The 25398-nt window shown below is 54.2% G+C and overlaps 1 protein-coding gene across 3 annotated transcripts; it reads right to left on the bottom strand.

Annotated features, from left to right (window-relative positions):
* Positions 1–284: 284 nt before the first annotated feature.
* Positions 285–24961, bottom strand: LOC146829922 (uncharacterized). Of its 3 annotated transcripts, XM_085604194.1 has the most exons (5): positions 24905–24961; positions 24531–24646; positions 19240–19311; positions 8406–8430; positions 285–1272 (listed from the first exon to the last, which is right to left on the bottom strand). In XM_085604194.1, the coding sequence occupies exons 3-5, from the start codon at positions 19295–19297 to the stop codon at positions 462–464; spliced, it is 894 nt and encodes a 297-aa protein (XP_085460320.1). In that variant the 5' UTR covers positions 19298–19311; positions 24531–24646; positions 24905–24961; the 3' UTR covers positions 285–461. The 3 variants fall into 3 exon arrangements, with proteins under 3 accessions (XP_085460320.1, XP_085460321.1, XP_085460319.1); XM_085604195.1 differs by lacking the exon at positions 24531–24646 and having other exon boundaries at positions 24863–24961; XM_085604193.1 differs by lacking the exon at positions 24531–24646 and having other exon boundaries at positions 24891–24961.
* Positions 24962–25398: the final 437 nt, after the last annotated feature.

Genomic DNA, 25398 nt, shown 5'->3' with positions numbered 1-25398 from the left:
AACCAGCAGGAATATGGTCAAGGAAAAGGCAAAGAATCTGAGGTGACCATACAGAAAAGGCAGATTTGGTCAATAGAACCCAAGCCTCAAGATCGTCAACCTTAACCTCTTGAGTGCCCATGACGAGATGGTCTCGTCATGGGCCGCGGTTGCGCTGTGCCCATGACGAGACTATCTCGTCATGAACCCCGCCCGCTAATGAAAGGGCCGGCACAGGGCGGGGCACTCAAGGGGTTAAAGTACAAGATGAAAAAGAATCAACGGGATGAGCTAAACAACAAGAATAGAATTATACAGATTTATTTCCAGGAATTATCAATATATATCACGTGAGCAGTCTTCATTAATGTTTTTAACAGAAAAAAAACAAACCAAGCAGCAAAAGTATCTTGCGAAATCAGACCCGACCGAAGCTCAGTTTGGTCACAACTCAGTCCTCACTGTTCTGTCAAGATTCAAAATCATCTGGTCTCCTTTGAAAGATCCTGGTCTAGACTTCGGATGACTTCCTCGATGTGGGTGGCCACGTCACGCATGTTTTCTGCCAGTTCGGATCTGGCCCCTTCGCTGAGATGTGTGATTCCGTTGTATAGGTCTTTTGAGTTCTGGTAGAGGGAGGCTGCCGTGCTAGCTGCATGGGCGGCCTGTATCACCCTAGACGTCTTGTCTTTGGTTGATTCTATGAGGTCAGAATGTCTTGCCACATTGAAAACAAAGCTGACAAGTTTAGGTTTGAGGTCCACGTGGTTCCTCTTGATCTTAGCTGGTAGAAAGTGGGGAAATCTTTTTTTTATTTCCATGAGTTTCTCCTGGAAGATTGTGCCGTGATGTTCCTCTTCCTCTTCCAGAAACATGAATCTTGCCTGAATTATGAGATACATGTTTGATATTTCCTGCAAATCCCGTTCACACGCATCCAAGATTTTGTTTGCGAGAATCCCGTTCTTCGTCTCTTCTTCCTGTTCCTTTGTTGAGGCAGTGGATTGGCAGTAACTTCCTAGCAAGGAAATGGCTTCTCCAGCTAAGCTGGTCAGTGGTGAGGCCTCCTTGAACACTTCCAATGCTATCCCAGTGGCGGTTATGAGGCCGCCCCCAACCGCTACCCCGGCTCCAACGACTTGACCCGTAGTGACCTCTTGATGAACTTTGTCAATTTCAGCTGCAACAACTCGGAGGCTGGCGGCATGCTTTGCCAAGGAATCTTTTTTTGTAGACACAACATGGTTGAAATCCTCCAGCTGATCAGAAAACCTTTCTAGTTTTTTATACACCCTGGAAAGATTTTTAAAAATGAAAAGGTTAATAAAAAGTGCACAACCTGCAAAGCACCACTAAAAATATAAAGACATCATTTGCGACCTAGAATCTTACATTGTGAGGGAAGCGCAATTATAGGGAGAGTAGCACATCTCCTGCAATCGTTGAACAATCATATAGGCTACTTTCCTTTCCTACATATATCCACAATAATTATGAATTAAGTTTACCTTGCAACGCAATATGCTCAAAAGAGAAACCCTTGTACATCTGTAGCGCGCCTTGTTTTAATACCAACTCTTGCACGCCCTTGGCGGCGACAGTAACACCGCCTCACCTGTAAATGAAACGAACCCTGCAGGGGAGCCTACAGTTGATCTAGGTTTTGATATAAACTACAATAAAATGAAATAGGGGGTGATAAATGTTTTACGACCTGCAAACCATCTTCGGAAAACAAAAATGCATTATTTGTATCTTAGAAAGTGATGAATGGGCAGTATTTGTGGGTGGGGGTTAATTCTCCTGAATATTTTGAATAAGACGACAGGTTATTTTCCTTTCTGACCAATATCCATACTGATCACAGGTCAAGTTAAGCTTGCAACAAGATTTTCTTATAGGAGAAATGTGTTGAAAAATATTCATCTTGGTACATTTGTCGCAAGCTGTTTTATTCCCACACTGTGAGAAGATGGCCTGGTATATGCTGTCCACTAGTTCTAGTGGGCACCTTGTATCAGTCCAAACAACCCCTTATGGTGAATGGTAAAAGACAACCTTTATTGAAAGCTATCCTAGTGGTAGCTATGGAGGGCAGCCTTTAGGCTAAGTCTTGAAGGAATGTAAAGCAGCTTGTTTTACCAGTCTATGATCTCTTGAATGATCAAATGAAAGGACAACCACACCAGGTAAATATTTAAAATATATGTATTTAAGATAAAACACACCCCTCTAGTCTCATTATGAAACTGGAGTTCAGAGTACTTAATTTACAAGATAGCAATCATCAGTAATAGCACAAATACACATTTGGGCCATAGGGGCGTACCAAACCATATACCAATAAAGTGGTATAAGAACCACGACTGAACTAGACACAAGGCCTAGAGCCTGTGGAATCACTGGGACCCCAAGGAACCACCCAAGGTAGTGACACAGGGGACCCACGGGGACTGTATGCAGTGTGTAAACACAACCGCGGGTTCCTGTTATCTTCTATGGGCAATGTCACGGTTGGAAATTTAAAGATTAGGGACACTTAGAATTGAGTCAGGACCAAACCCTTTTGGACTTAAGAAGTTCTAGGGCTAGCACCCACGGGAGCACCAGAGTACTCGAGTTACCTCACCCAGGGAAGCCGGGTGCATAGGTGTCTTTTGGTGTCGGTTCACGTCGTCGAGTGCAATGGAAGCCTGCAAAGAACTGCTGCTGCCGTGAAGAGGAGAAGTGTCCGAAAATATCCAAGCCTGGATCTAGGATGGAAGGAACCTGAAAGCAGAGTGGACTGAGTCTGAGTCACTAGCCAGTGACCGAGGGCAGGATGGACCAATGCCCACAGATGTTGGGTGCTTCAGGTGAGTTGATGGGTGTCTTGACTCTTCAGCCACGAGTTCCAGGAGGCGTCGACGAAGTCCACGAGCCAGATTCGAGCTATCCCCTGAAGTTTGTCGAGTGCTGTGGTGTCGGCGATCAGATTGGACCCAACAAGCCTTGGCAACGGCAAGTCACAGGAATTCAGAGAAAGAACTGCGGTGCAGACCAGCAAGGTCTGAGGGACTCACCCAGTGAGGGTAAGTCAGGGCACATCTGGAGCAACCAGGAAAGCCCAAGTAGAAGAGGAGTTGCCTTTGTGGGGACCTACTAGCCAACGGGCTAGCGATCGCGAAGGAGCCTCAAGTGGTCGCACTTGAAACTGGTCCACGGGTCACTCGTGGAGTGGAGGCCAGCAATCTTCGGTGCAGGAGGTGCTCAAGGCTGGGGCTACTCGGAGCGCAAAGCACAACTTTGAGGAAGTCCCAGAAGATAGTGTTGCTGCAAAAGTTCATGGTGTCCAGAGGTCACGGTTCCACGTCACCCACGATAGCCATGGGCCTCAGCTTTGCTGTGGACTCAGGGTAGCCTCGGTGAAGTCTGGAAATCTACCTCTGGGGATGGAGAGACTTCGACGTCCGGCGGGAGCTTCAGAATTGCAGACTGGTCAGTTGCTTCTTTGGTGCCTGCCAAGCAGGGGAGTCACTCCTTGACCTCAAGTGAGATTTCTTCCATCTTCTAGTCGTGATAGAAAGTCGAAGGTCCAGGATATACGATGCAGAGGATCGTCCAGGGTAATCTAAAGTCACAAGGACTGGGTTTCCATACTTATACTAAGTTTGGGGGTTGGACATACTCTAGGGACCCACCTATGGGAGGGTTCGGAAAGAGGGGTGGTTACACCCATTTCCTTTGTCCACTTTCGCACCAGAGAAGGGGCAGGTAGCCCCTGCAACCGATTTGAACTGGACTATGCACAGGGACACCAAATGTGCCCCCAGTGCAGGACTTCAAAGCACCAGAGAGTGCTCCCACCCAGCCCCAAATACACATCAGCCTGTCTGGGGAGGTGGTTACACCTCCCTGCGACAGAAAATCTATTGTCCAGGCCTCCCCTGCCGGAGTTTCGGTCAGCAGCAGGAGGCCAGACCCGTGTCTGTGGCAGAGGCAACCATTTTGTGATGCCTGGGCTCAGGAAAGTTCTACCGGGTTTGACCAGTGTGAACATGTCTCTCCCTCTAGAAGGGTGGAATGCTACCCCCGCCGCCAGAACTGGCGTGGGGGGGGGTAGAATTCCAAGATGTTTGACACCAAACACGACATGTTTTGATGCAGCCATTCCAAAGTTAGCATTTACCGCGAGGTTATAATGCACTTAAGAGTATATGGTATGGCTGTATCACAGAACAGCTATAAGAAAGTATTTCCGAAAGCTGCAGAGGGGCTCAGCTCATGCTTGGGCACCCTCTCACACAAAATCAAGCACTCTGCCTTCAGGATTGTCAAGGCCTGACATAGGAGTGACTTATAGGTTTATATGTGTCTGTATATACAGGTGGATATAGGTAGCCTATACTACTGTAAGGGGTGCAAGCACACCCTTACCAAGGCTGCAATAGCAGACCTGTGGTGCCATTTTGGAGTGCTTCCCAGGGGTGGCATAATACATGCGTCAGCCCCTGGTAGGCCTCTGAGGTACCTATGCCCTAGGTACATAGCATACCATATACTAGGGGCTTATAAGGCACTCCAGAATCCAATTAGATATGTACCTAATGTACATGGAAGCCATTTTAGAGAGGAAGCAGCTAGGCTGTGATCCTGATTAGCAGGGCCACAGCCAGACTAAGGTCGAAAAACAGTGAAACACCAGCAAAAAGTGGGGGTACCCATGTGAAGCAGATCCTACTCTCCTACAGTGGTATCTACAGGGACATAACAAACTGCAAGAGGCCTTTGACTATTGGTAACTGAGACTGACCTGGACTTTGCTGTTGGCTTCTGCCTGGCACACAGAGTCCCTCGGTGCCCTCCAAACCGGCAGTGTGTGAAATCAAGACTACAAAAAACATATTTTGCAAACACATATTACAAAACGTAATCCTCGATACCTCAAACTGATATAGAAGTTTCAATCTACATGGAACGCCACCATAAAACACTACCCTGCAACTAAACTTGAAATGTAGTCTTCACTTGCCACAGATCTCGCTGGGCTTTGTAGAGTGAGACTGTGGAGAGCGGGTCCAGGCCTCGCGCGTTTCAGCACTGGCCTGTGTGAGCAAGAGCTCTACCTGACTGGACTTTGATGCTTCAAGTCCACCTTGGACCCATGGGCAGAGCAACTCTCCTCTTTGGGAAGAAGAGAGGGGAGGTGTGCAGGTGACCTGCATCAAAGGCGGATTATATCGCCGCCATTTGCCGGAGGACTTAAAGAGTGGGCTCTTCCACATAATACCGTGGCGGCAGATAAGCGTAACAGAAAGTCGCAGGCTAGGAATAGCGCACTCACCTCTCTATTTCACACACCTGGGTCTGCTCCAGTCTAGTCCAGCAGGAGTTTGTCGCCGCGTCGCGGACTGATTACGTCATGCGCGGCACGCGCCCTTATTTGGTGCTTGGAGATCAGGAGAATTTTTTTTTAAAACAAGGACACCACCCCTTGAATCGTATGTTAAACAAGCACAACTCGTTGAAGTTCGTGGAAATAGTTTGAGAGAAACAAGCATTGGCCACGCGCGCGAGAACAAGCATCGTGGCACCGGCACTTTACTTTGAACATTAAAAGTAAAGCGCCGGTGCCGCGATTATAGCAAAAGTAAAGAAATAGGTGTTTTTTTCTATTTCTTTACTTTTGTGAAAGTCATCACGGTTCTAATGACCCGTGAAAGACTGCTGGCGGCCGGCTGCGCGCGTGCACGCTCGCGTGAACGAAAGCACTAGGCCAGCCAGCAGCACTTTGGAAACTCATCTACAAAATCTCTCTAAGCAGCGCATGCGCGCTGACTCGGCGAGACCTAAAAAGAGACTTAGAGATAACGACTTGCAAGGGGACAAGGCCTAGGGCCTTCAGATGTGCTGGGGCCTCACTCATCCACCCAAGGCAGGTAATTAAAGGACCCACGGGAGATGCATGCAGTGTGAGAACACAGCCGCGGATCTCAATTGACTTCAATGGAGCAAGTCCCGATTGGAAATTTAGAGTTTAGTGTTGAGAATCCGGTAGGAGTTTCGTCCAGCAGCAGGAGGGCAGACTTCTGTCTGTGGCTGGCAGCCTCCATTTTGTGATGCCAGGGTTCTGAGAAGCTGGTACCGGGCACGGAGAGCGTATCTTCTGAGTACATTTCCACTTTTTTGAATGGGGCATTCACTCAGATTTCCACAAGAACTCCTGTGAAGCTGTGGCTGTTGTAGGTTCCAAAACGGTCTCCCGGGTAATTTTAGTGAATTTCTTTCTACTGACAGATGAAGGCATTTTTGCAGGTAGAAATGTACCTGGGAACAACAACTCTTCTTCTACACAATCCTCCAGTTTTTGGGGTGATCGCTTCTCAATCATACCCCGGGAATGGATTTACTCGTATCCTTGCCAGCAGTAAATCTCTGGGTGAGAATATGTCCGTAAAAAAATGTATGTGAATGCCAATAAATGCATATGATTGTGAATATTCCCAAACTGTTTACCTATTCCTAACCTGAATGGCCCTCTCCCGGAATTTGGGAGGAGATGAATTCAGGCAAAATAAATCTTTTTACAAAGGAAAAAGACTTTGTCAATCAAAAGCAGGGCTTCGCAGTCATAAAAAGGCCATAGGACAGTTCCCCTGCAAAATCAGCATTTTTGCAAAAATCTTGTGATAGTTATAAAAGCTTTAGTAAAATTGCAATAAAATAAATAAATCGGAACCTGTCAATTAAAGGAGAAGGAGCAGCACGCAGGAGAGATGTTAACTTCCCCTCGTGCCTGCATGATTGGGTGACCCCATCACACTTGCTACCCTTTGCAAACAGTCCAGATTACATGAAAATTATGCTACGTGGTGCCAGTTCTTGCTTGTTGGAAAAAAAAAACACATGTTAACCCACCTGAAATTCAAAAGGAAATGACTTCCAGACACCAAGATAAGCAGGTATGGCCCTCTCCTCGCGTTCTGTGGCAGCACCCTGTTCCCTTCCCCGTCAGCTGCAGCACAACTCTCCCTAGTGTCCAGTGTCGCATTTGACCCTGCTGCTCCATATCACCTATGGCCCTTATTGCCCTGTGTCTGCTCTAGCCCCTCCTCCGCCTACTACTTTCCGCCATCTCTTGTTTCCCCTGCCCTGTGTCTCTTGTGCTTCCCCTGTAGCCATGTGTCTCTTTACCCCCATATCATTTCTGGCACCCTTTCTCCTGTGGCCAGTGACCTCTCGGGCCCCTTCCACCATCGCTCCATGTGAGTGGCACTGTGTGGGTGGCTGTGTGTGTGTGGGTGGCTTTGTGTGTGTGGGTGCAAATGCAATAGGTCTCGCATTTGAGAGTGATTAAGCTATTGACATTGTAAATGACAATGCCGTTTCTTTAAATGCTCCTGGTCTCAGGACGTTTGACAGGTTTCAGTGACAAGACACAACCCCCAGTGGAGGCCAGTCCAGCGAAGACCCCAACACCAGGCTCTCGGCAGGGTCCATGGAGCGCCCATGAGGCTGTACCTAAGGTGCTCTCCTCCAGACCGCGTGTCAATACCAGTGGCCTCCGTCCCAGAGCGCAGGAAGGGTTGTGGCCGAGAGCCTGGTGTTGGGGTCTTCGCTGGACTGGCCTCCACTGGGGGTTGTGTCTTGTCACTGAAACCTGTCAAACGTCCTGAGACCAGGAGCATTTGTACTCTTGGTAGTCCAAGGATTGGTCACTGACGAAGGCCGAGGCATAAGGCGTAGCCATACTCAAGGAGCGTTAGTGAAGTAGCGTAGAGAAGAGGAACCGGTGACTGTGTGGGGCGAGAATCCTCCAATGTCCTTAGCAACATGAAGGAGCTTTAGCAAGTTTCCTGAACCTGAACATTCCAGAGTTCCAAGGCAGGGACAGGCAGGGACAGGCAGTGCTGCAAGTGAGCTGGGCCAGAGGGTTTGGTTTGAGGCAGAAGAATTGTCCTCATCCAGAGGAGTTTGTGTTTTATCCCTGATTAATGTAAGGAAATGTCTTGCTTTCTATCCGGGACTGCACAGAGGCAGCGCTGCAGGGAGAGCATGGGGGGTGGGGGGGGGGGGGTCACACGCCACCCCAAGGAACCTGAGCAGGGTCTGGGTGCCCTCAGCAAATGACACCTTCTTTACCATTTCTAACTGATCTTTTACCCCTTTTATCACTTAGATTTGTTTGTGTATACTTTACCCAATTGTGTTCCTGCTTTGTCCTTTATTGGGTCCCAGAGCCATAATACGTCTTTCTCTGCATGTGCATTTATAAATTAATACGTAAACAAACCTACAACCTGAGCCTTAGGTTGACATCTTAGTGGCTTCTAATTCAAATACCAAGTCTGCAGTCTTGCTTTAGAGTGAGATCTGTTTTGCTGTGAGAAGTACACAGAGATCAGTGTAATACAACAGCCGCTGCTGCAGAGCGCGCAGTGGTTTACCTGTTGTGCTGCTCCCAGCCATCACCTGAGGAAGGAAACAAACAGTTTAGCAACAGGCAGCTACACGCCAGCCAGCAACAGATCTGCACAGGCACGCGGGGTGGCTCCCTTTCCTACTCTTTCTCCTCAGCCCTCCTTTCCTAGACCCTAACCACCGGCCCCTCCTCCACCGCAATAGCGGAGAATCATCCACTGACCACCGATGGGAAGAGGATGTGACATCCTTCCAAAGTCAGCTTTCAAGGGTCTTCAAAGCTAGGGGGCAGGAGGCGGCGGGGAGCAGTACCATCACCCACACGTCATTTATCAGGAGCCCTCCACTAACCCTCACCCTTAAGCCTGAAATGTGGACCATGCACAGCGCCCTCTCCCCAGGTCCATCTCCCGCTGGCTGCTGGGCTCTCCCCAGACCTTCCTTCAAGCACATCTGATGGACCGGCCTCCGTTCTCAACACCCCCTGGTTCTTCCCAAGACTTCCTGCTTACCTAGGGCCTTACATTCCTCTTCTTGCACCCTGCAAACACGAGTGACCCCCTTTTCACTAGGGAGCACACACAGACTGTTCACAACTTGACAAGTGCCCTCCCAACCCCACAAACCGGCCTTCTAGACTCTTCAACTTAGGCAAACCCTGTTCTGACAGACTCAACTCCTGAACAGCCCTTCTACAACTTCCAACAATGTCACCGCCTTTTCCAGGAAAAACTACCCTCACCAAAGACAAGACATCTCCAGAATTCACCTCTAAATACATGTTTTCTCCCAGTCAAAGCAAGCATTGGCAAAGTCAATCTGTCTGGTGTCTGCTGCCAGCCTTTTCCTATGCCAGCGCTTGGTTTGTTTAGCCGTTGTTTTGTGAAATATTGCCAGGCCTTGCCAATATTTACAGTATTAAAAAAAGAAAATAAGCCAAAATAGTTTTTGTTGTCTGACAGCACGCGTTGCCTCAGTAATCCCTGGCAGTGAAAGGAATTACTTTGTGTGCGGATGTGCTCCTGGTGAAAGGGCAGACTGCTGTGACTGAGAGTGGAGTCAGCCAATGGCTGAAGTGGGCGGACCCACTGCCCCATACTGCAGTGACCGGAAGAAAAATGTGATTGACACAACGTACCAATGGATGGAGATGACTGGCTGAATGCCCCTAGAAGCAAATATGATTTATACAATTTTACTAAATCAGAACGTCTTGGCTAATGCCAGACCTAAAATGGACCCAGTCTACCGTGCCCATACGCAAGAACAGATCATCTGCCACAAAGCCTTGTTCGCCACAGGCTCCGCCCTATTGCACTCGATGCAAAGACGAACCCACAAGAATGTGAACAACCACATCTAGTCTCCTCTTTACCCAGACAAACCCCCCTCCACCCCCGGACCACTGACCTTCAAGAGCTTCTGCACCACCGCCAAGGCTGTGACCATCATGGACCAGCCGACATGGACATAAAACCTGATGGAGGGTCTCGAGCCACCATTTAATAACTTAAATACCATTCCCTAACCTACCCTGACAAAATAAAGTGTTGATGTCAGGCCTCTGCTCCCCGTCACAAAACCTGCTAACATGCTAAGTTACCATATTCCCACTAAGCATAGTAAGACACATAGAAGTCCACAGCACCTGTAGAACCCAACGTACATAAGCCCAAATAGGAGGCCCAAAGCCCAAAGGCCACCACCCCATGATATCAGTATGTAACATTCAGAAGTTACTAGGCCCAGGGTTTCCAGAGTTGCATTTCAGTTGAACCAGAAAACACGAGGAAGCCCAAGGAACTAGAAAAACACAGTAATTTTCCACAGTTACAAGGCCATTGCACACCCACACGTAGACAGAAAACCAGCTGGTACAAGTTGGCACATTGTTTATCATCGCTGAAGCCCTATTTTTTGGAAGTTAGCTTGCTCAAGATAAACCGCAATGTCTGATGAAAACTGCACCTGCCTTGTGGGTATTGGTCACATGCATACTGTAAGAAATGTACGTGATCACAACATTTCCTTTGTTTATACGTTGCGGTCAGGCATGACCTACCAACCGTTGTGCCACCTGGCCACCTTACCCCACCCACGGTCTTAGAACACATGCGGTTGACCCTTTCCTGTATCTTGGAACACATGCGGTCAAGCCACCTGTTGGCAAATGCGTCAGAAAGTACGTCAGGTCCACCCCTGGTTCCCCATATCAAGGTATTTAAGATCCAACACGACAGTTGGAAGGTAGAACTTTTCTGTGCTGTCCACAGGCCTGTTCTCCAGCCGGCTGCCTATCTGATTTGGGACCTTACAGCCTATTTCAGGTAGAACATCCCTGTGAGACCGGCCTCACGGCGTTGCCCTCTCCATCATCCAGCCAACCTGCAACCACCCTCAAGACACGACATCTCCGGCTCCGGACGCCCCAGCCACCCCCGCTCCGCGGGCCGGCCAGAGGCCTGACAGACTCAAACACCCTACCACGCATGTCCACCCGAGGGAGCGGGAACCCTCGAGCCAGACCCCGAGGCGCCAGCCCAGTCACACCTCGGGTCGCCTTCCCCGGGAGGACTCGATCGGCCACCAGGCCCCTGGGGAGCAGGCGCCTCCCCTGCCGAGCGTCTGGGGTCCCTCCCAGACCCACCTGAAAAGACTAAGAGACTGAGCGGCAGGAAATCCCGCCGACCCCCCTCCGTCACCCCAGTCCCCCCTCTGCGAGGACTCCGGACTTCAAAGAGCCAGCGGAGTATAACAAGGGGTGCCGGAGGAACGAAAGTAGAGAAGACCTGGAACCGTCTGAGCCTGCTGACGCTGTCGCGGCTCCTGAACGCTGAAATCACCTGGGCCTGCTGAGTGACTCGCGGCCTCCTGCTTTTTGAACCATCTGAGCCCTGCGGACGAGGTCGCGGCTCCCGAGCACAGAACCACCTAGGCCTGCTGAGTGACTCGCGGCCCCCAGCTACTGAACCATCTGAGCCCTGCTGACGGAATCGCGGCTCCTGAACTCCGACCACCTGTGCCTGCTGAGAGACTCGCGGCGCTCCCCTTGAGGACGACTCGGTAAGAGATCGCCCAGAGACACGACACCCTCCAGCTCGAGGATTGTGAGCTTCCGCAGGGTATTTCGCAGAGACACTATCTTGAAAGACTGTCCCGCTACCCCCATCCCCCACGACTAACTTGTGGTACGTTGTGCCACTGCTGTATCATTTGCCTTTTTGGGTCATAAAGATCCCGTGAAATCATCGATAAAGAACCTATCGTCCTACAAAGCATACGTGTGGTGTCCCTCTGTCCGCAGTGCCGTTCAGGGTGTGCGCGCCTGGTTCGGCTCACTTGGGAGAGGTGGGTCAAAGGGGTGGGCCAGACGTGTATCGAACCCCCCTCCGGCGAACGCCTTTCCAACATTTGGTGGCAGACGACGGGATCCGAGCCGACACCGAAAGAGAGCGTGCAGTGAACGACCGACGCACTACCAAACAGAGATGGAAGGAGAAACCTCCATGGGTGCCGCAGGTACCGAAATAAGCTCACCGTTCCGAGAGGATCAATTGGACTACTACACGCATAGGGAACTAAAACAGTTTTGCAAAGACCTTGGCATCGCTACCACCGGACTAAGCACAAAGGAAGACTTCCAGAAAGTACTAAAAGCCTGGGTCGAGACGGGGGCGCCCCCGACCCAAACGGAAAGAGACTCTACCCATGAACCACCAAGCACCCTGGCGAGAAACAACGGGCCAGAGGGGAACCTGTCCCCCGAGGAACTAGCGGACCGGGAGAGAAGCCGCAACCACGAACTGGAACTGGCAAAACTAAAAATCGAGGGAGAAATAAAACTGGCAGAGAAGAAGTTAGCCGTCGAGCAGTTGCGGCTACAAGGGGAACTCGAAGAGAAGAGGCTCCAAAGGGAGCACGACGAAAAGAAACTCCAGCTAGAACATGAGCGCGGCCTGAAGGAGATTGAGTGGCGGGCCAGGAATGAGAAGTCACAGCCACCCGGGAATCCACCGCCCGCTCCCACCGGGGAAACCAAAGTTCACATCCCCAAGGATGTGGTAAAGGAGTATTATAAGAACGATGATATCCAGCAGTGGTTTAAGGCCTATGAAGTCGCCATGACCTCACATCGAATCCCGCAGAAGGATTGGGGGGCTGGCCTATGGGGCCGGTTCTTAAGCGAAGGAAGGGACACTCTGCTCGATCTGCCCTCCACGGTCATGAACTCCTACAGCCACATGAAGGAAGCCCTCGTGGGCCGGTATGGACTCACCCCCGAAATGTACCGACAACGGTTCCGGGATTGCAAAAAGATACCGGGCACCACGTGGGTCGAATACGTGAACTTTTACAGCCGCGCCTTGGACGGCTGGATCAAGGGCAGCAAGGTCTCCACCTTCGAAGAACTGTTCGATCTGATCGCCTGGGAGCATTTAGCGGCCAATTGCTTTGTAGAACTGCGCCAGCATCTCCTAGACAGTAAGCTTACCGACCCTCGGAAGCTGGCCGCTGAGGCTGATCGTTGGGTGAACACCCGGGCCACCCGGGGCCCCGTGGGGGACTACGGCCGCAACAGTCAGGGTCCCCCCCGCCAGAGGGGCGGAGGGAACCACGGCCGACCAAGAGACTTTGCCGGGGGGTCCTCCACCAGCCCCCCCAGCAGCCCACCAGCGGCGGGTTTGGCCCAGTCTCCCGCCAGCACCGGAGCCCCGGGACGACCAGGTCCACGAGCTAGGCTCACCTGCTTCCGCTGCCAGCAGCCCGGGCACTACGCCAATGACCCCCAGTGTCCCCAGTATCAGCGAACCCCGACGACCAACCCCACGGCCCGGCAGATGGCCTCCGTGGCTCTGGGGGAAGAAATGGAAGACTCCGAGGAATGGGAGCCGGCGGCCATGGCCCTGGTCTCCCTTGGTGATCGTGAAATGGTCCCCGGGACACCCTTGCCCGCCAACACAGAAAAGTACCGACAGCGGGTGACCATCAACGGCCACCGAGTCGAGGGCCTCCGCGACACCGGGGCGAGTGTCACCGCGGTCCACCGCAGCCTAATTTCAGAAGACCAGATCCTGGCCGGGGCCCTCTGTCCGGTCATATCCTCCGACAATTCTGAGAGCCTCTGCCAGATGGCCCTGGTGCCCTTCGAGTGGGGAGGGGTCTCCGGAGAACTGAAGGTAGCGGTCCGGACCTCGCAGCCCGTAGACTGCCTCCTGGGCAACGACCTGGAGAGTTCCCCGTGGGGGCAGGTAGAACGAAGAGCCCACCTGGAGATGATGGGCCTACCAGAATGGGTCTGCGCCACCACGCGCTCCATGACCGCACGATTGCCTCTCTCCAAGGGCGGGGAAGCCCTCTTACCGAACACTGTCCCCGAGAGCAGGGACCCCCTACCAGAAGCAGACCACCCTCCTTCCGAGGGGGAAGGAGACACTAACCCCGGGGAAGGACCGGAACCTTCCGCCCCAGAGGCCCCGATGGAACTCGAAGAACTGCCCGAGTTGGACCAGTGGCGCTGCGAAGGGGGGCCCTCCCGCGAAGAGTTCTGCCAGGAGCAGACCACTTGCCCCTCCCTCGAGGGACTTAGACAACAAGCCGCAGCCCAGGTCGCCGGTGACCAAACCGGAACCCATTGGGTCTATTGGGACAATGGCCTCCTCTACAGCGAGCAGAAGTCCGCGGAGCTAGGCGCAGCACGAGTACTGGTGGTACCCCTGCGGTTCCGGAGCCTCCTCCTGGGCCTGGCCCACGATGTACCCTTGGCAGGACACTTAGGCCAAGACAAGACATACCAGCGATTGGTGACCCACTTCTATTGGCCCAAGATGCGGGCGAATGTAGAAACACACTGCAAGTCCTGCCTCACGTGCCAGGGCAGTGGGAAGAGTGGCGGAAAGCGCAAAGCCCCCTTACAACCATTCCCCGTTGTGAGTACCCCGTTCGAGCGGGTCGGCATCGACATAGTGGGACCCCTGGACCCGAAGACCGCCCAGGGCCACAGATTCATCCTTGTCCTGGTGGACCATGCCACCCGCTACCCCGAAGCCATCCCCCTCCGCACCGTGACGGCCCCCGTGGTGGGCCGGGCTCTCATGGGGATCTTCTCCCGTGTCGGATTTCCCCGCGAGGTTGTGAGTGATCGCGGCACGAACTTTATATCCCGCTACATGAAGTCCCTGTGGCAGCAGTGCGGAGTCACGTATAAGTTCACGACCCCCTACCACCCCCAGGGCAACGGCCTGGTGGAACGCTTCAACAGAACTCTAAAGGGAATGATCCTGGGCCTCGAAGAGCCCCTACGCCGGAAGTGGGACATCCTCCTCCCTTGCCTCCTGTTCGCATACCGGGAGGTTCCCCAAAAGTCTCTGGGGTTCAGCCCCTTCGAACTGCTGTACGGACATCCCGTCCGAGGGCCCCTGAGCCTGGTCAAGGAGGGCTGGGAGACAAGCCCCCGGGGGACACCCCCTGATGTGTTCCGCTACATCCTGGCACTCCGCAACCAGACGAGGAAGTTTAGAGAACTTGCAGAGGCTAACCTCGAGGCCAGCCAAGAAGAAATGAAGCGCTGGTATGACCAAAACGCAACCCTGGTCGAGTTCCAGCCGGGCCAGCAGGTTTGGGTCATGGCTCCGGTGAAACCCTGCGCCCTGCAAGACAAATGGACTGGTCCCTTCAAGGTGGTCGAACGGAAGAGCCAGGTCACGTATCTGGTCGACGTACAGTCCCCACGGAACCCCCTCCGGGTCCTCCACGTAAACCGTCTCAAGCCCCACTTTGTACGGACAGAATTGAGTTTGCTACTGGCCACCGATGAGGGGGCAGAAGAAGACACCGAACCCCTGCCCGACCTCCTGTGCACGAAAGAACTGGACGGGTCCGTGGAGGGAGTGAAACTGTCGGCCACCCTCACTCCCCGACAGGCCGACGACTGCCGCCAGCTGCTCGGACAATTCGCAGACCTCTTCTCCCTCATTCCAAGGGTGACCGACTGGTGTGTCCACGACGTGGACACTGGCGACTGCCCGCCTGTGAGACACCGAGCCTACCGGGTGCCTGACCGAGTCCGCACCTGCATCCAGACCGAAGTACAGAAAATGCTCACCCTAGGAGTCATCGAGCCCTCCGACAGCCCCTGGGCCAGCCCGGTGGTTCTGGTCCCGAAGGCGGCCTCCCCAGGGGCCGCCCCCGAACTAAGATTCTGTGTAGACTATCGGGGGCTCAACGCGGTCACCCGCGCAGACGCTCACCCTATTCCCCGAGCCGACGAGCTCATCGACCGCCTGGGGGCCGCCCAGTTCCTCAGCACTTTCGACCTGACCTGCGGATACTGGCAGATCGCTCTCACGGAAGGAGCGAAAGAGCGCTCTGCCTTCTCCACGCCCGATGGCCACTACCGCTTCAGGGTCATGCCGTTCGGAATGAAGAACGCCCCCGCCACGTTCCAGCGGCTGGTGAACAAGGTCCTGGCCGGACTCGAGGAGTTCAGCGCAGCGTACCTTGACGACATCGCCGTGTTCAGCTCTCAATGGCACGAGCATCTCCAGCACCTCCGACAAGTACTAATGGCCCTGCGCAAAGCAGGCCTAACAGTGAAAGCCAGCAAATGCCAGCTCGGGCAAGGCTCCGTGGTCTACCTGGGGCATCAGGTGGGCAGCGGCCAAGTCGCTCCTCTCCAGCCGAAGATCGATGCCATCAAGTTCTGGGAGCCCCCCACCACGCAGACCGAGGTTCGAGCCTTCCTGGGCCTTACGGGATACTACCGGAGGTTCATTAAAAACTATGGTAGTATCGCAGGGCCCCTCACAGAGTTGACCTCCAAAAAGCTTCCGAAGAAGGTGCAGTGGACCACCCAGTGCCAGCAGGCGTTCGACGCCTTGAAAACCGCCATGTGCACCGCTCCCGTACTCAAGGCCCCCGACTACTCCCAAGAGTTCGTGGTCCAGACAGACGCATCCGAACACGGCATCGGGGCCGTACTCTCACAGTTCGACGACAAGGGCATTGATCGGCCCATAGCCTTCATCAGCCGAAGGCTGCTGCCGAGGGAGCAGCGTTGGAGTACTATAGAGCGAGAGGCCTTTGCCGTAGTCTGGGCCCTCAAGAAACTGCGGCCCTACTTGTTCGGAACCCATTTTCGAGTACAGACGGACCACCGGCCCTTGCAATGGTTAATGCGGATGAGGGGGGAGAACCCCAAACTACTACGATGGTCCATCTCCCTCCAAGGAATGGATTTCACGGTCGAGCATCGCCCCGGGGCGGATCATGCCAACGCCGACGGCCTGTCCCGATTCTTCCGCTTCGGCGAGGAGAACCCCCCAGTGGATGGGTAGTTCTCCACGCCTTTCAGCTGGGGGGGACGCGTGTGAGACCGGCCTCACGGCGTTGCCCTCTCCATCATCCAGCCAACCTGCAACCACCCTCAAGACACGACATCTCCGGCTCCGGACGCCCCAGCCACCCCCGCTCCGCGGGCCGGCCAGAGGCCTGACAGACTCAAACACCCTACCACGCATGTCCACCCGAGGGAGCGGGAACCCTCGAGCCAGACCCCGAGGCGCCAGCCCAGTCACACCTCGGGTCGCCTTCCCCGGGAGGACTCGATCGGCCACCAGGCCCCTGGGGAGCAGGCGCCTCCCCTGCCGAGCGTCTGGGGTCCCTCCCAGACCCACCTGAAAAGACTAAGAGACTGAGCGGCAGGAAATCCCGCCGACCCCCCTCCGTCACCCCAGTCCCCCCTCTGCGAGGACTCCGGACTTCAAAGAGCCAGCGGAGTATAACAAGGGGTGCCGGAGGAACGAAAGTAGAGAAGACCTGGAACCGTCTGAGCCTGCTGACGCTGTCGCGGCTCCTGAACGCTGAAATCACCTGGGCCTGCTGAGTGACTCGCGGCCTCCTGCTTTTTGAACCATCTGAGCCCTGCGGACGAGGTCGCGGCTCCCGAGCACAGAACCACCTAGGCCTGCTGAGTGACTCGCGGCCCCCAGCTACTGAACCATCTGAGCCCTGCTGACGGAATCGCGGCTCCTGAACTCCGACCACCTGTGCCTGCTGAGAGACTCGCGGCGCTCCCCTTGAGGACGACTCGGTAAGAGATCGCCCAGAGACACGACACCCTCCAGCTCGAGGATTGTGAGCTTCCGCAGGGTATTTCGCAGAGACACTATCTTGAAAGACTGTCCCGCTACCCCCATCCCCCACGACTAACTTGTGGTACGTTGTGCCACTGCTGTATCATTTGCCTTTTTGGGTCATAAAGATCCCGTGAAATCATCGATAAAGAACCTATCGTCCTACAAAGCATACGTGTGGTGTCCCTCTGTCCGCAGTGCCGTTCAGGGTGTGCGCGCCTGGTTCGGCTCACTTGGGAGAGGTGGGTCAAAGGGGTGGGCCAGACGTGTATCGAACCCCCCTCCGGCGAACGCCTTTCCAACAATCCCCCTCTTTGGGGATTTTTCTTTATCTCTTAAAGATATCCTTCTTAGCTCTGCATTTTTGATCCACACCCATTCCCTTGCATTTCAGCTTTTAGTAATTAAGTTTAAGAAGATTATTTGTCTTAAATTAAGGTTGCCTCTGGGCACTATGCTTCCCTAGGATAGCTTCTGCTTCCATTTAAGTTGTCTTGAACATATTTTCAAGGTCTTAGTCGTAGCAAATGTAGTCACTTTGAAATGTTTTAGCTACCTAGATCTTTATTCACAGACATAGCTGTATTTCAAATGATTATCTGCAAAAAGAATGCATTTCAGGAGCATCTAAACTTGCTGAGGGTTTAAATACGCCATATCATTAAGGGATCTCCAACCGATCCATCTTATCATCTATCTTTAGTCAGTATATTGCTTAAGAGTATGTGTTTATGATATTTAAATGCTTTCCCTGGCAGAGTGAAGCCAGGCTTTTTGCCGAAGTTTTTAGCCTGTGTAACGTGAATCCTCTTTCACATATTTAGCATGCTTGAGTTAATTAAATAAAATGTGCCACTCCAAAATAAATGCCACTGCGTCATCTCACTTCTTTGTTCCTCATTTCAGTAACTGTCGAGCTGGTGCCTGTGATCACCCACGGGAGGTATTTTGCATTCTTGAGGGGCAGTGACCACGCCCTTGGGGCTCTGATCAAAGATCTCCCTTTCTCAAACCAACCATGCCAGGAGGTGAACACAAGCTGTGACCTGCAAAGCCTCAAGATGAGACAGACCAGGCCACGCCTCTCACCACTCATTGATAAGCTGTCTCAGTCTCGGAGGTCATGATCTCATGAAGGGGGAGATCTTCCATCCTATCCAAATGTTCTCTCCTCTCCTGCACTTGAATCATCCCAGCACCCCCAGCTCATGAGACAGCGCTGCCCCAAGTAGGTATGCGTTACCTGAGCACGCTAAACACATGGAACTGTAACCACAGTCACAGGACTGGCCTGCGGAAGGTGTGGTCAGAGCCGGTTAAGGCTGTGTCACTCATGCCTCTGAAGGCCTTAGTGTGGTGACCGCCTCTGATGGTCCTAGTGTGGTGACTGAAGCCTCTGATCGCCCTAGTGTGGTGATCGAAGCCTCTGATCGCCCTAGTGTGGTGATCGAAGCCTCTGATGGCCCCAGCGTGGTGACCGAAGCCTCTGATGGCCCCAGCGTGGTGACCGAAGCCTCTGATGGCCCCAGCGTGGTGACCGAAGCCTCTGATGGCCCCAGCGTGGTGACCGAAGCCTCTGATGGCCCCAGCGTGGTGACCGAAGCCTCTGATGGCCCCAGCGTGGTGACCGAAGCCTCTGATGGCCCCAGCGTGGTGACCGAAGCCTCTGATGGCCCCAGCGTGGTGACATTGCTGCGTAAACATGAAGCAATCTAGGATTAACTCTCACCTTGAATGAATTCAGCCGCGGAGGATCCCAGCAAAAGGAAACAGAAGAAGACCTCCATGGCAGTGACGTAATCTGTAGGAGGAAAGAACCATGCTGAAAGATGGACTCAGAGAGCAAACATTATATTTCATCAGTAGTCATTGTCAAAACCAAACAAGGCGAAGCATGGGAACAGTGGCATCTTTAGAAGTGACATTCAGGAGGTCACACACTGGGGGGCCACCTGCAAAGGGCAGTTGTAAAGAGCAGGTGCACATGTATGTGCGTACATATAATGTCACAGAAAAAAAGCAAAGGTTGAAGTGCTGTTCTAGTTAGGCCTTGTAAACATAAAAAACATATGTTTTAAAACATAACACTGAGGTTCACCAGTTATAGTTCATGGAGCTAACTATACCTCGTGCCCTCACCATGCAGTTCTTATGACCTCACATATTACATCACTCATGACATGCTAAATGACCTCATTCATGACATCACTGATAACACCATCGTCATACACAGCACAGAGTTACTGAGCGTACTTGATCCATAGTATGGAAATAGCATAAGCCTGGAGGCAGGCATGATTGTGCACGGTGAACGGTACGTGCTGCTCCATTTACAAGTCAATAAAGTTTGGGGTTCACGTACCACTCCCCGTTAAACAAGAGAAAGACTGAGCCCCCCTAATGTGGGCTGCAGAGATGTGTTTGGAAGTAGCTTAAAGCCAAAGGCTGTTCCAAACAATCTACGAGAAAGGCCGAGCCTCCTGTTCATAATGGATTTTCCACCATTCGATACAGGCCATGTGGCCATATTCTATAGTTGTAGTGCAGCACTATAGACAAATCCTATCACAGCGAGGACGCTCAGCGCTACTACTAAATGCCTTCTGTGAATACCAAAAGTAGTACGTTTAAGGTTTCGTCTCAGATTAGTTCTGTGACTCGGCCCCAGAGTGTGTGTATGTTTATTTCCAGAACTTCACTGAAGATTGTCAGGCATTCAAGATGGTTGAATGTGGGGGGGTCTCTCATCGGTGTTGTGACCATGGCTCCAGGGGTGTGTGGCACTGTTCCCCCCTCAGAAACGTGTGTGGTGTATCTTGCTTAATCAATCAATCAATAATTTGTAAAGCGCACTACATACCCGTGAGGGTTCCAAGGGGCTGGGGAGGGATGCAGCTGCTATTGCTAACCTACAAGGTGTGTTTACAGTTGCAAACGTATACCTGTCACCAGCTTCACTTGAAAGTGCGATCACGTCAAGTATTTAAGAGGGTAATCCCCTTAAGGGGAAGAGGAAATTGCCCACAGCGGTAATTTGTAGCATTATTTCAAGTCCAAAACGCTATTGGACGGTGCCACAAAGATTGTGTGATGTCATCAGTGACGTCATCAATTATGTCATTTCAGAAGCCATCAGTGATATTATTTAACATGTTGTATAATGTAATGTGAGAGGTTGGAAGGAGTGTATGGTGGGAAGCCCATTTTTGTGGGGTGTGGTGATTTCGGGTGGGTGTAGTGTGCTGCCGGTGGCTGTTGAGTGCTGCCGCTGGGTGTTGAGTGCTGCCGCTGGGCGTTGAGTGCTGCCGCTGGGTGTTGAGTGCTGCCGCTGGGCGTTGAGTGCTGCCGCTGGGTGTTGAGTGCTGCCGCTGGGTGTTGAGTGCTGCCGCTGGGTGTTGAGTGCTGCCGCTGGGTGTTGAGTGCTGCCGCTGGGCGTTGAGTGCTGCCGCTGGGTGTTGAGTGCTGCCGCTGGGCGTTGAGTGCTGCCGCTGGGTGTTGAGTGCTGCCGCTGGGTGTTGAGTGCTGCCGCTGGGCGTTGAGTGCTGCCGCTGGGTGTTGAGTGCTGCCGCTGGGTGTTGAGTGCTGCCGCTGGGTGTTGAGTGCTGCCGCTGGGTGTTGAGTGCTGCCGCTGGGTGTTGAGTGCTGCCGCTGGGTGTTGAGTGCTGCCGCTGGGCGTTGAGTGCTGCCGCTGGGTGTTGAGTGCTGCCGCTGGGTGTTGAGTGCTGCCGCTGGGTGTTGAGTGCTGCCGCTGGGCGTTGAGTGCTGCCGCTGGGTGTTGAGTGCTGCCGCTGGGTGTTGAGTGCTGCCGCTGGGCGTTGAGTGCTGCCGCTGGGCGTTGAGTGCTGCCGCTGGGTGTTGAGTGCTGCCGCTGGGTGTTGAGTGCTGCCGCTGGGTGTTGAGTGCTGCCGGTGGGTGTTGAGTGCTGCCGCTGGGTGTTGAGTGCTGCCGCTGGGTGTTGAGTGCTGCCGCTGGGTGTTGAGTGCTGCCGCTGGGCGTTGAGTGCTGCCGGTGGGCGTTGAGTGCTGCCGCTGGGTGTTGAGTGCTGCCGCTGGGTGTTGAGTGCTGCCGCTGGGTGTTGAGTGCTGCCGGTGGGTGTTGAGTGCTGCCGGTGGGTGTTGAGTGCTGCCGCTGGGTGTTGAGTGCTGCCGCTGGGTGTTGAGTGCTGCCGCTGGGTGTTGAGTGCTGCCGCTGGGTGTTGAGTGCTGCCGCTGGGTGTTGAGTGCTGCCGCTGGGTGTTAAGTGCTGCCGCTGGGCGTTGAGTGCTGCCGCTGGGTGTTGAGTGCTGCCGCTGGGTGTTGAGTGCTGCCGCTGGGCGTTGAGTGCTGCCGCTGGGTGTTGAGTGCTGCCGGTGGGTGTTGAGTGCTGCCGCTGGGTGTTGAGTGCTGCCGCTGGGTGTTGAGTGCTGCCGCTGGGCGTTGAGTGCTGCCGCTGGGTGTTGAGTGCTGCCGCTGGGTGTAGTGTGCTGCCGCTGGGTGTTGAGTGCTGCCGCTGGGTGTTGAGTGCTGCCGCTGGGCGTTGAGTGCTGCCGCTGGGTGGGTTTTGTGTGCTTCAAGTGGCTGCGACGCAGTGGTCTGTGTCCCAATGTCGGATGGGGCTGAGGGTGCAAGTTACACCCTCATGTTAGCACCACTGAGGGCACGTCTGTGCAGGTTTACACCCTGTCCCAGAGTCCACAGCGCTTTGATGTAGCGCCTTACTTCCTGTGGTGCAGAGAGGTCAGGTGAGGGAGGGGTCAGAGTGGGGGATCTGAGGGACACGGGATGAGGGAGGAGTCAGAGTGGGGGATCTGAGGAGCATGGGCGACGGAGGGGTCGGAGTGGGGGGGGGATCTGAGGGGTATGGGTGAGGGAGGGGTCGGAGTGGGGGATGTGAGGGGCATGGGAGAGAGAGGGGTCGGAGTGGGGGGGAGGATCTGAGGGGCACGGGTGAGGGAGGGGTCGGAGTAGGGGGATCTGAGGGGCACGGGTGAGGGAGGTGTCGGGTGGGGAATCTGAGGGGCACGGGTGAGGGAGGTGTCGGGTGGGGAATCTGAGGGGCACGGGTGAGGGAGGTGTCGGGTGGGGAATCTGAGGGGCACGGGTGAGGGAGGTGTCGGGTGGGGAATCTGAGGGGCACGGGTGAGGGAGGTGTCGGGTGGGGGATCTGAGGGGCACGGGTGAGGGAGGTGTCGGGTGGGGAATCTGAGGGGCACGGGTGAGGGAGGTGTCGGGTGGGGAATCTGAGGGGCACGGGTGAGGGAGGTGTCGGGTGGGGAGTCTGAGGGGCACGGGTGAGGGAGGTGTCGGGTGGGGGATCTGAGGGGCACGGCGTGCCAATACTTTCCTATTCAAGCTCCGCGGTCCCTGCTTCTACTGACAGTCTGGCTGTTACTAAAACCTATATTTTGTAAGCCCTTTGGTATCTTTAAATCTTTTTGCGCTTTGTGAAGCAGCCTACCTTATACTGTGTGTAGCAATGACTTGCATATACACAGTGCTTTCTGTCACACTGGCACCTCGCAGCGCTAGACATTCACAAGTCCCGATTCCCCACCGCACCCGCAGGATTTCCCACCCATTAGCTTAACTTGCATTCAGGTTTCATTTAAACTGTGTTATTTCATGTAAAGATACCTGAAAGTGAAAGACAAAAAAAGTTACAGAATGTTTCGTCTTTTAAGCCACGCCTTTGACCCCTACCACTCACTCCCCCGCCCCCACACTCACTCCCCGCAAACTCACTCCCCCGCCCCCACACTCACTCACTCCCCCCACCCTACACTCCCCCGCCCGCACACTCAACCCACCCTACATTTCTCTGCCCCCACACTCCACCGCCCCACCCCCGTCCCCCACATTCACTCCGCCGCCCCACACTCACTCCCCCGCCCCACACTCACTCACTCCCCCGCCCCCACTGGGCGCAGCATCGCAGGTCCCATACTTGTTTACAGCACTTCGACCCTGAGGTGAGGGAATACCCAGCGGCAGTCAGTCACCCCCGGAGCGCGGGAACAACCCGAGTCTCTTGTGTCCGGCCCCTTACAGGAAAATAACTGAAGAGCCCCGGGCTTCACTTTCCTGTAAGAGCCCCAGGCTGTCTCACTGGTGAAGAGGGCGACAGAAAGAGAGAGACAGATGGGCACGCTGAGAGACATCTGGGTACACTCTGAGACAGATAGGCACTGATAGGCCTGTGCAATGCACAGCAGAGAGATACAGAGAGACATCTGGGCACAATGAGAGACAGCTGGGGACACACAGAGAGACAGCTGGGGACACGCAGAGAGACAGCTGGGCACAAAAAGAGACAGCTGAAAGCAGAGAGACAGCTGGGGACACACAGAGACAGCTGGGAACACAGAGAGACACAGATAGGCACTGATAGGCCTGTGCAATGCACAGCAGAGAGATACAGAGAGACAGCTGGGCACACACAGAAGCTGGGCACACACACACAGACAGCTGGGCACACACACACAGACAGCTGGGCACACACACAGACAGCTCTGGGCACACACACAGACAGCTCTGGGCACACACAGAGAGACAGCCCGACACACAGAGAGACAGCCGGACACACAGAGACAGCCGGAGTGACCCTACCCTCGGCTTTCCTGGGGTTCAGTATGTGTGGCTCTCCTGAGGGTGAGTACCTGGGGCTCGGTACCTAGGGCTCGGTGGCAGGGGTTCAGTACCTAGAGGCGAGTGCCTGGGGTTCAGTACCTGGGGCTCGGTATCTGGGGTTCAGTGGCTGGGGTTCAGTGGTTGGGGTTCAGTGGCAGGGGTTCAGTGGCTGGGGCTCGGTACCTGGGGCTCGGTACCTGGGGCTCGGTACCTGGGGTCCAGTGGCAGGGGTCCAGTGGCAGGGGTCCAGTGGCAGGTGCTCAGTACCTAGAAGCGAGTGCCTGGGGTTCAGTAACTGGAGCTCAGTGCCTGGGGACGGTTCATTATCTGCCGCTCAGTGCCTCGGGACTGTTCAGCACCAGGGGCTCGGTACCTGGGGCTGGGTACCAGGGGTTCAGTGGCAGGGGTTCAGTACCTGGTGCTCAGTGCCGGGGGCTCGGTACCTGGGACTCGGTGCCTGGGGACGGTTCAGTACCTGGTAATCAGTACCTGGGGCTCAGTGACATGGGTTCAGTACCTGGAGCTCAGTGCCTGGGGACGGTTCAGTACCTGGAGCTCAGTGCCTGGGGTTCAGTGCCTGGGGACGGTTCAGTACCTGGAGCTCAGTGCATTGGGACGGCTCAGTACCTAGAGGCGAGTGCCTGCGGTTCAGTACCTGGAGCTCAGTGCATTGGGACGGCTCAGTACCTAGAGGCGAGTGCCTGCGGTTCAGTACCTGGAGCTCAGTGCATTGGGACGGCTCAGTACCTAGAGGCGAGTGCCTGCGGTTCAGTACCTGGGGATCGGTGCCTGGTGCTCGGTGCCGGGGGTCATCGGACGGCCGTGGCTCTCGCTCTTCAACTCTGCTCCGGGCCTCAGTAGGACTGACCTTTATACCCTCCCGTTCCTCTTCCAGTTTCGGTTTCAATTCTCTCCCTGGAGCTGCAGAGCAGAGTTTCACTTTCCTGGAAGGCCTGAGGAGGGGGGCGGGGCCAGGAAGGTCGGGGGGAAGGCTGCGGGAGAGAGCAGGGTGCGCCCAGGAGTGCGCCGAGATTACATCCGACTGCTGCTGAGAGCAGGTTGGTTCTAAGGTGCTGCCGAGAGAGGTGCGCCGAGACAGACTGAGTGCTGGAGTGAGCAGGATGGGTTCAAACGTACACAGTGGCGTAACGAAACTTGAGGGGGCCGCCCTGCAAAGAGCATGGAGGGGGCCCCCTCCCAGCGGCCCAGCCCTCCACCTACCTCTTTTCCCCACCACCCACAAATCTGGTATATTTTTATTTGAATCCGCCAACATTTAATGA

The sequence above is a fragment of the Triturus cristatus genome, chromosome 5_1 (assembly GCF_964204655.1).
Source record: "Triturus cristatus chromosome 5_1, aTriCri1.1, whole genome shotgun sequence".
NCBI lineage: Eukaryota > Metazoa > Chordata > Amphibia > Caudata > Salamandridae > Triturus > Triturus cristatus.
The sequence above is the reverse complement of the archived record's forward strand: the minus strand, read 5'-3'. Positions and strand labels throughout refer to the sequence as shown.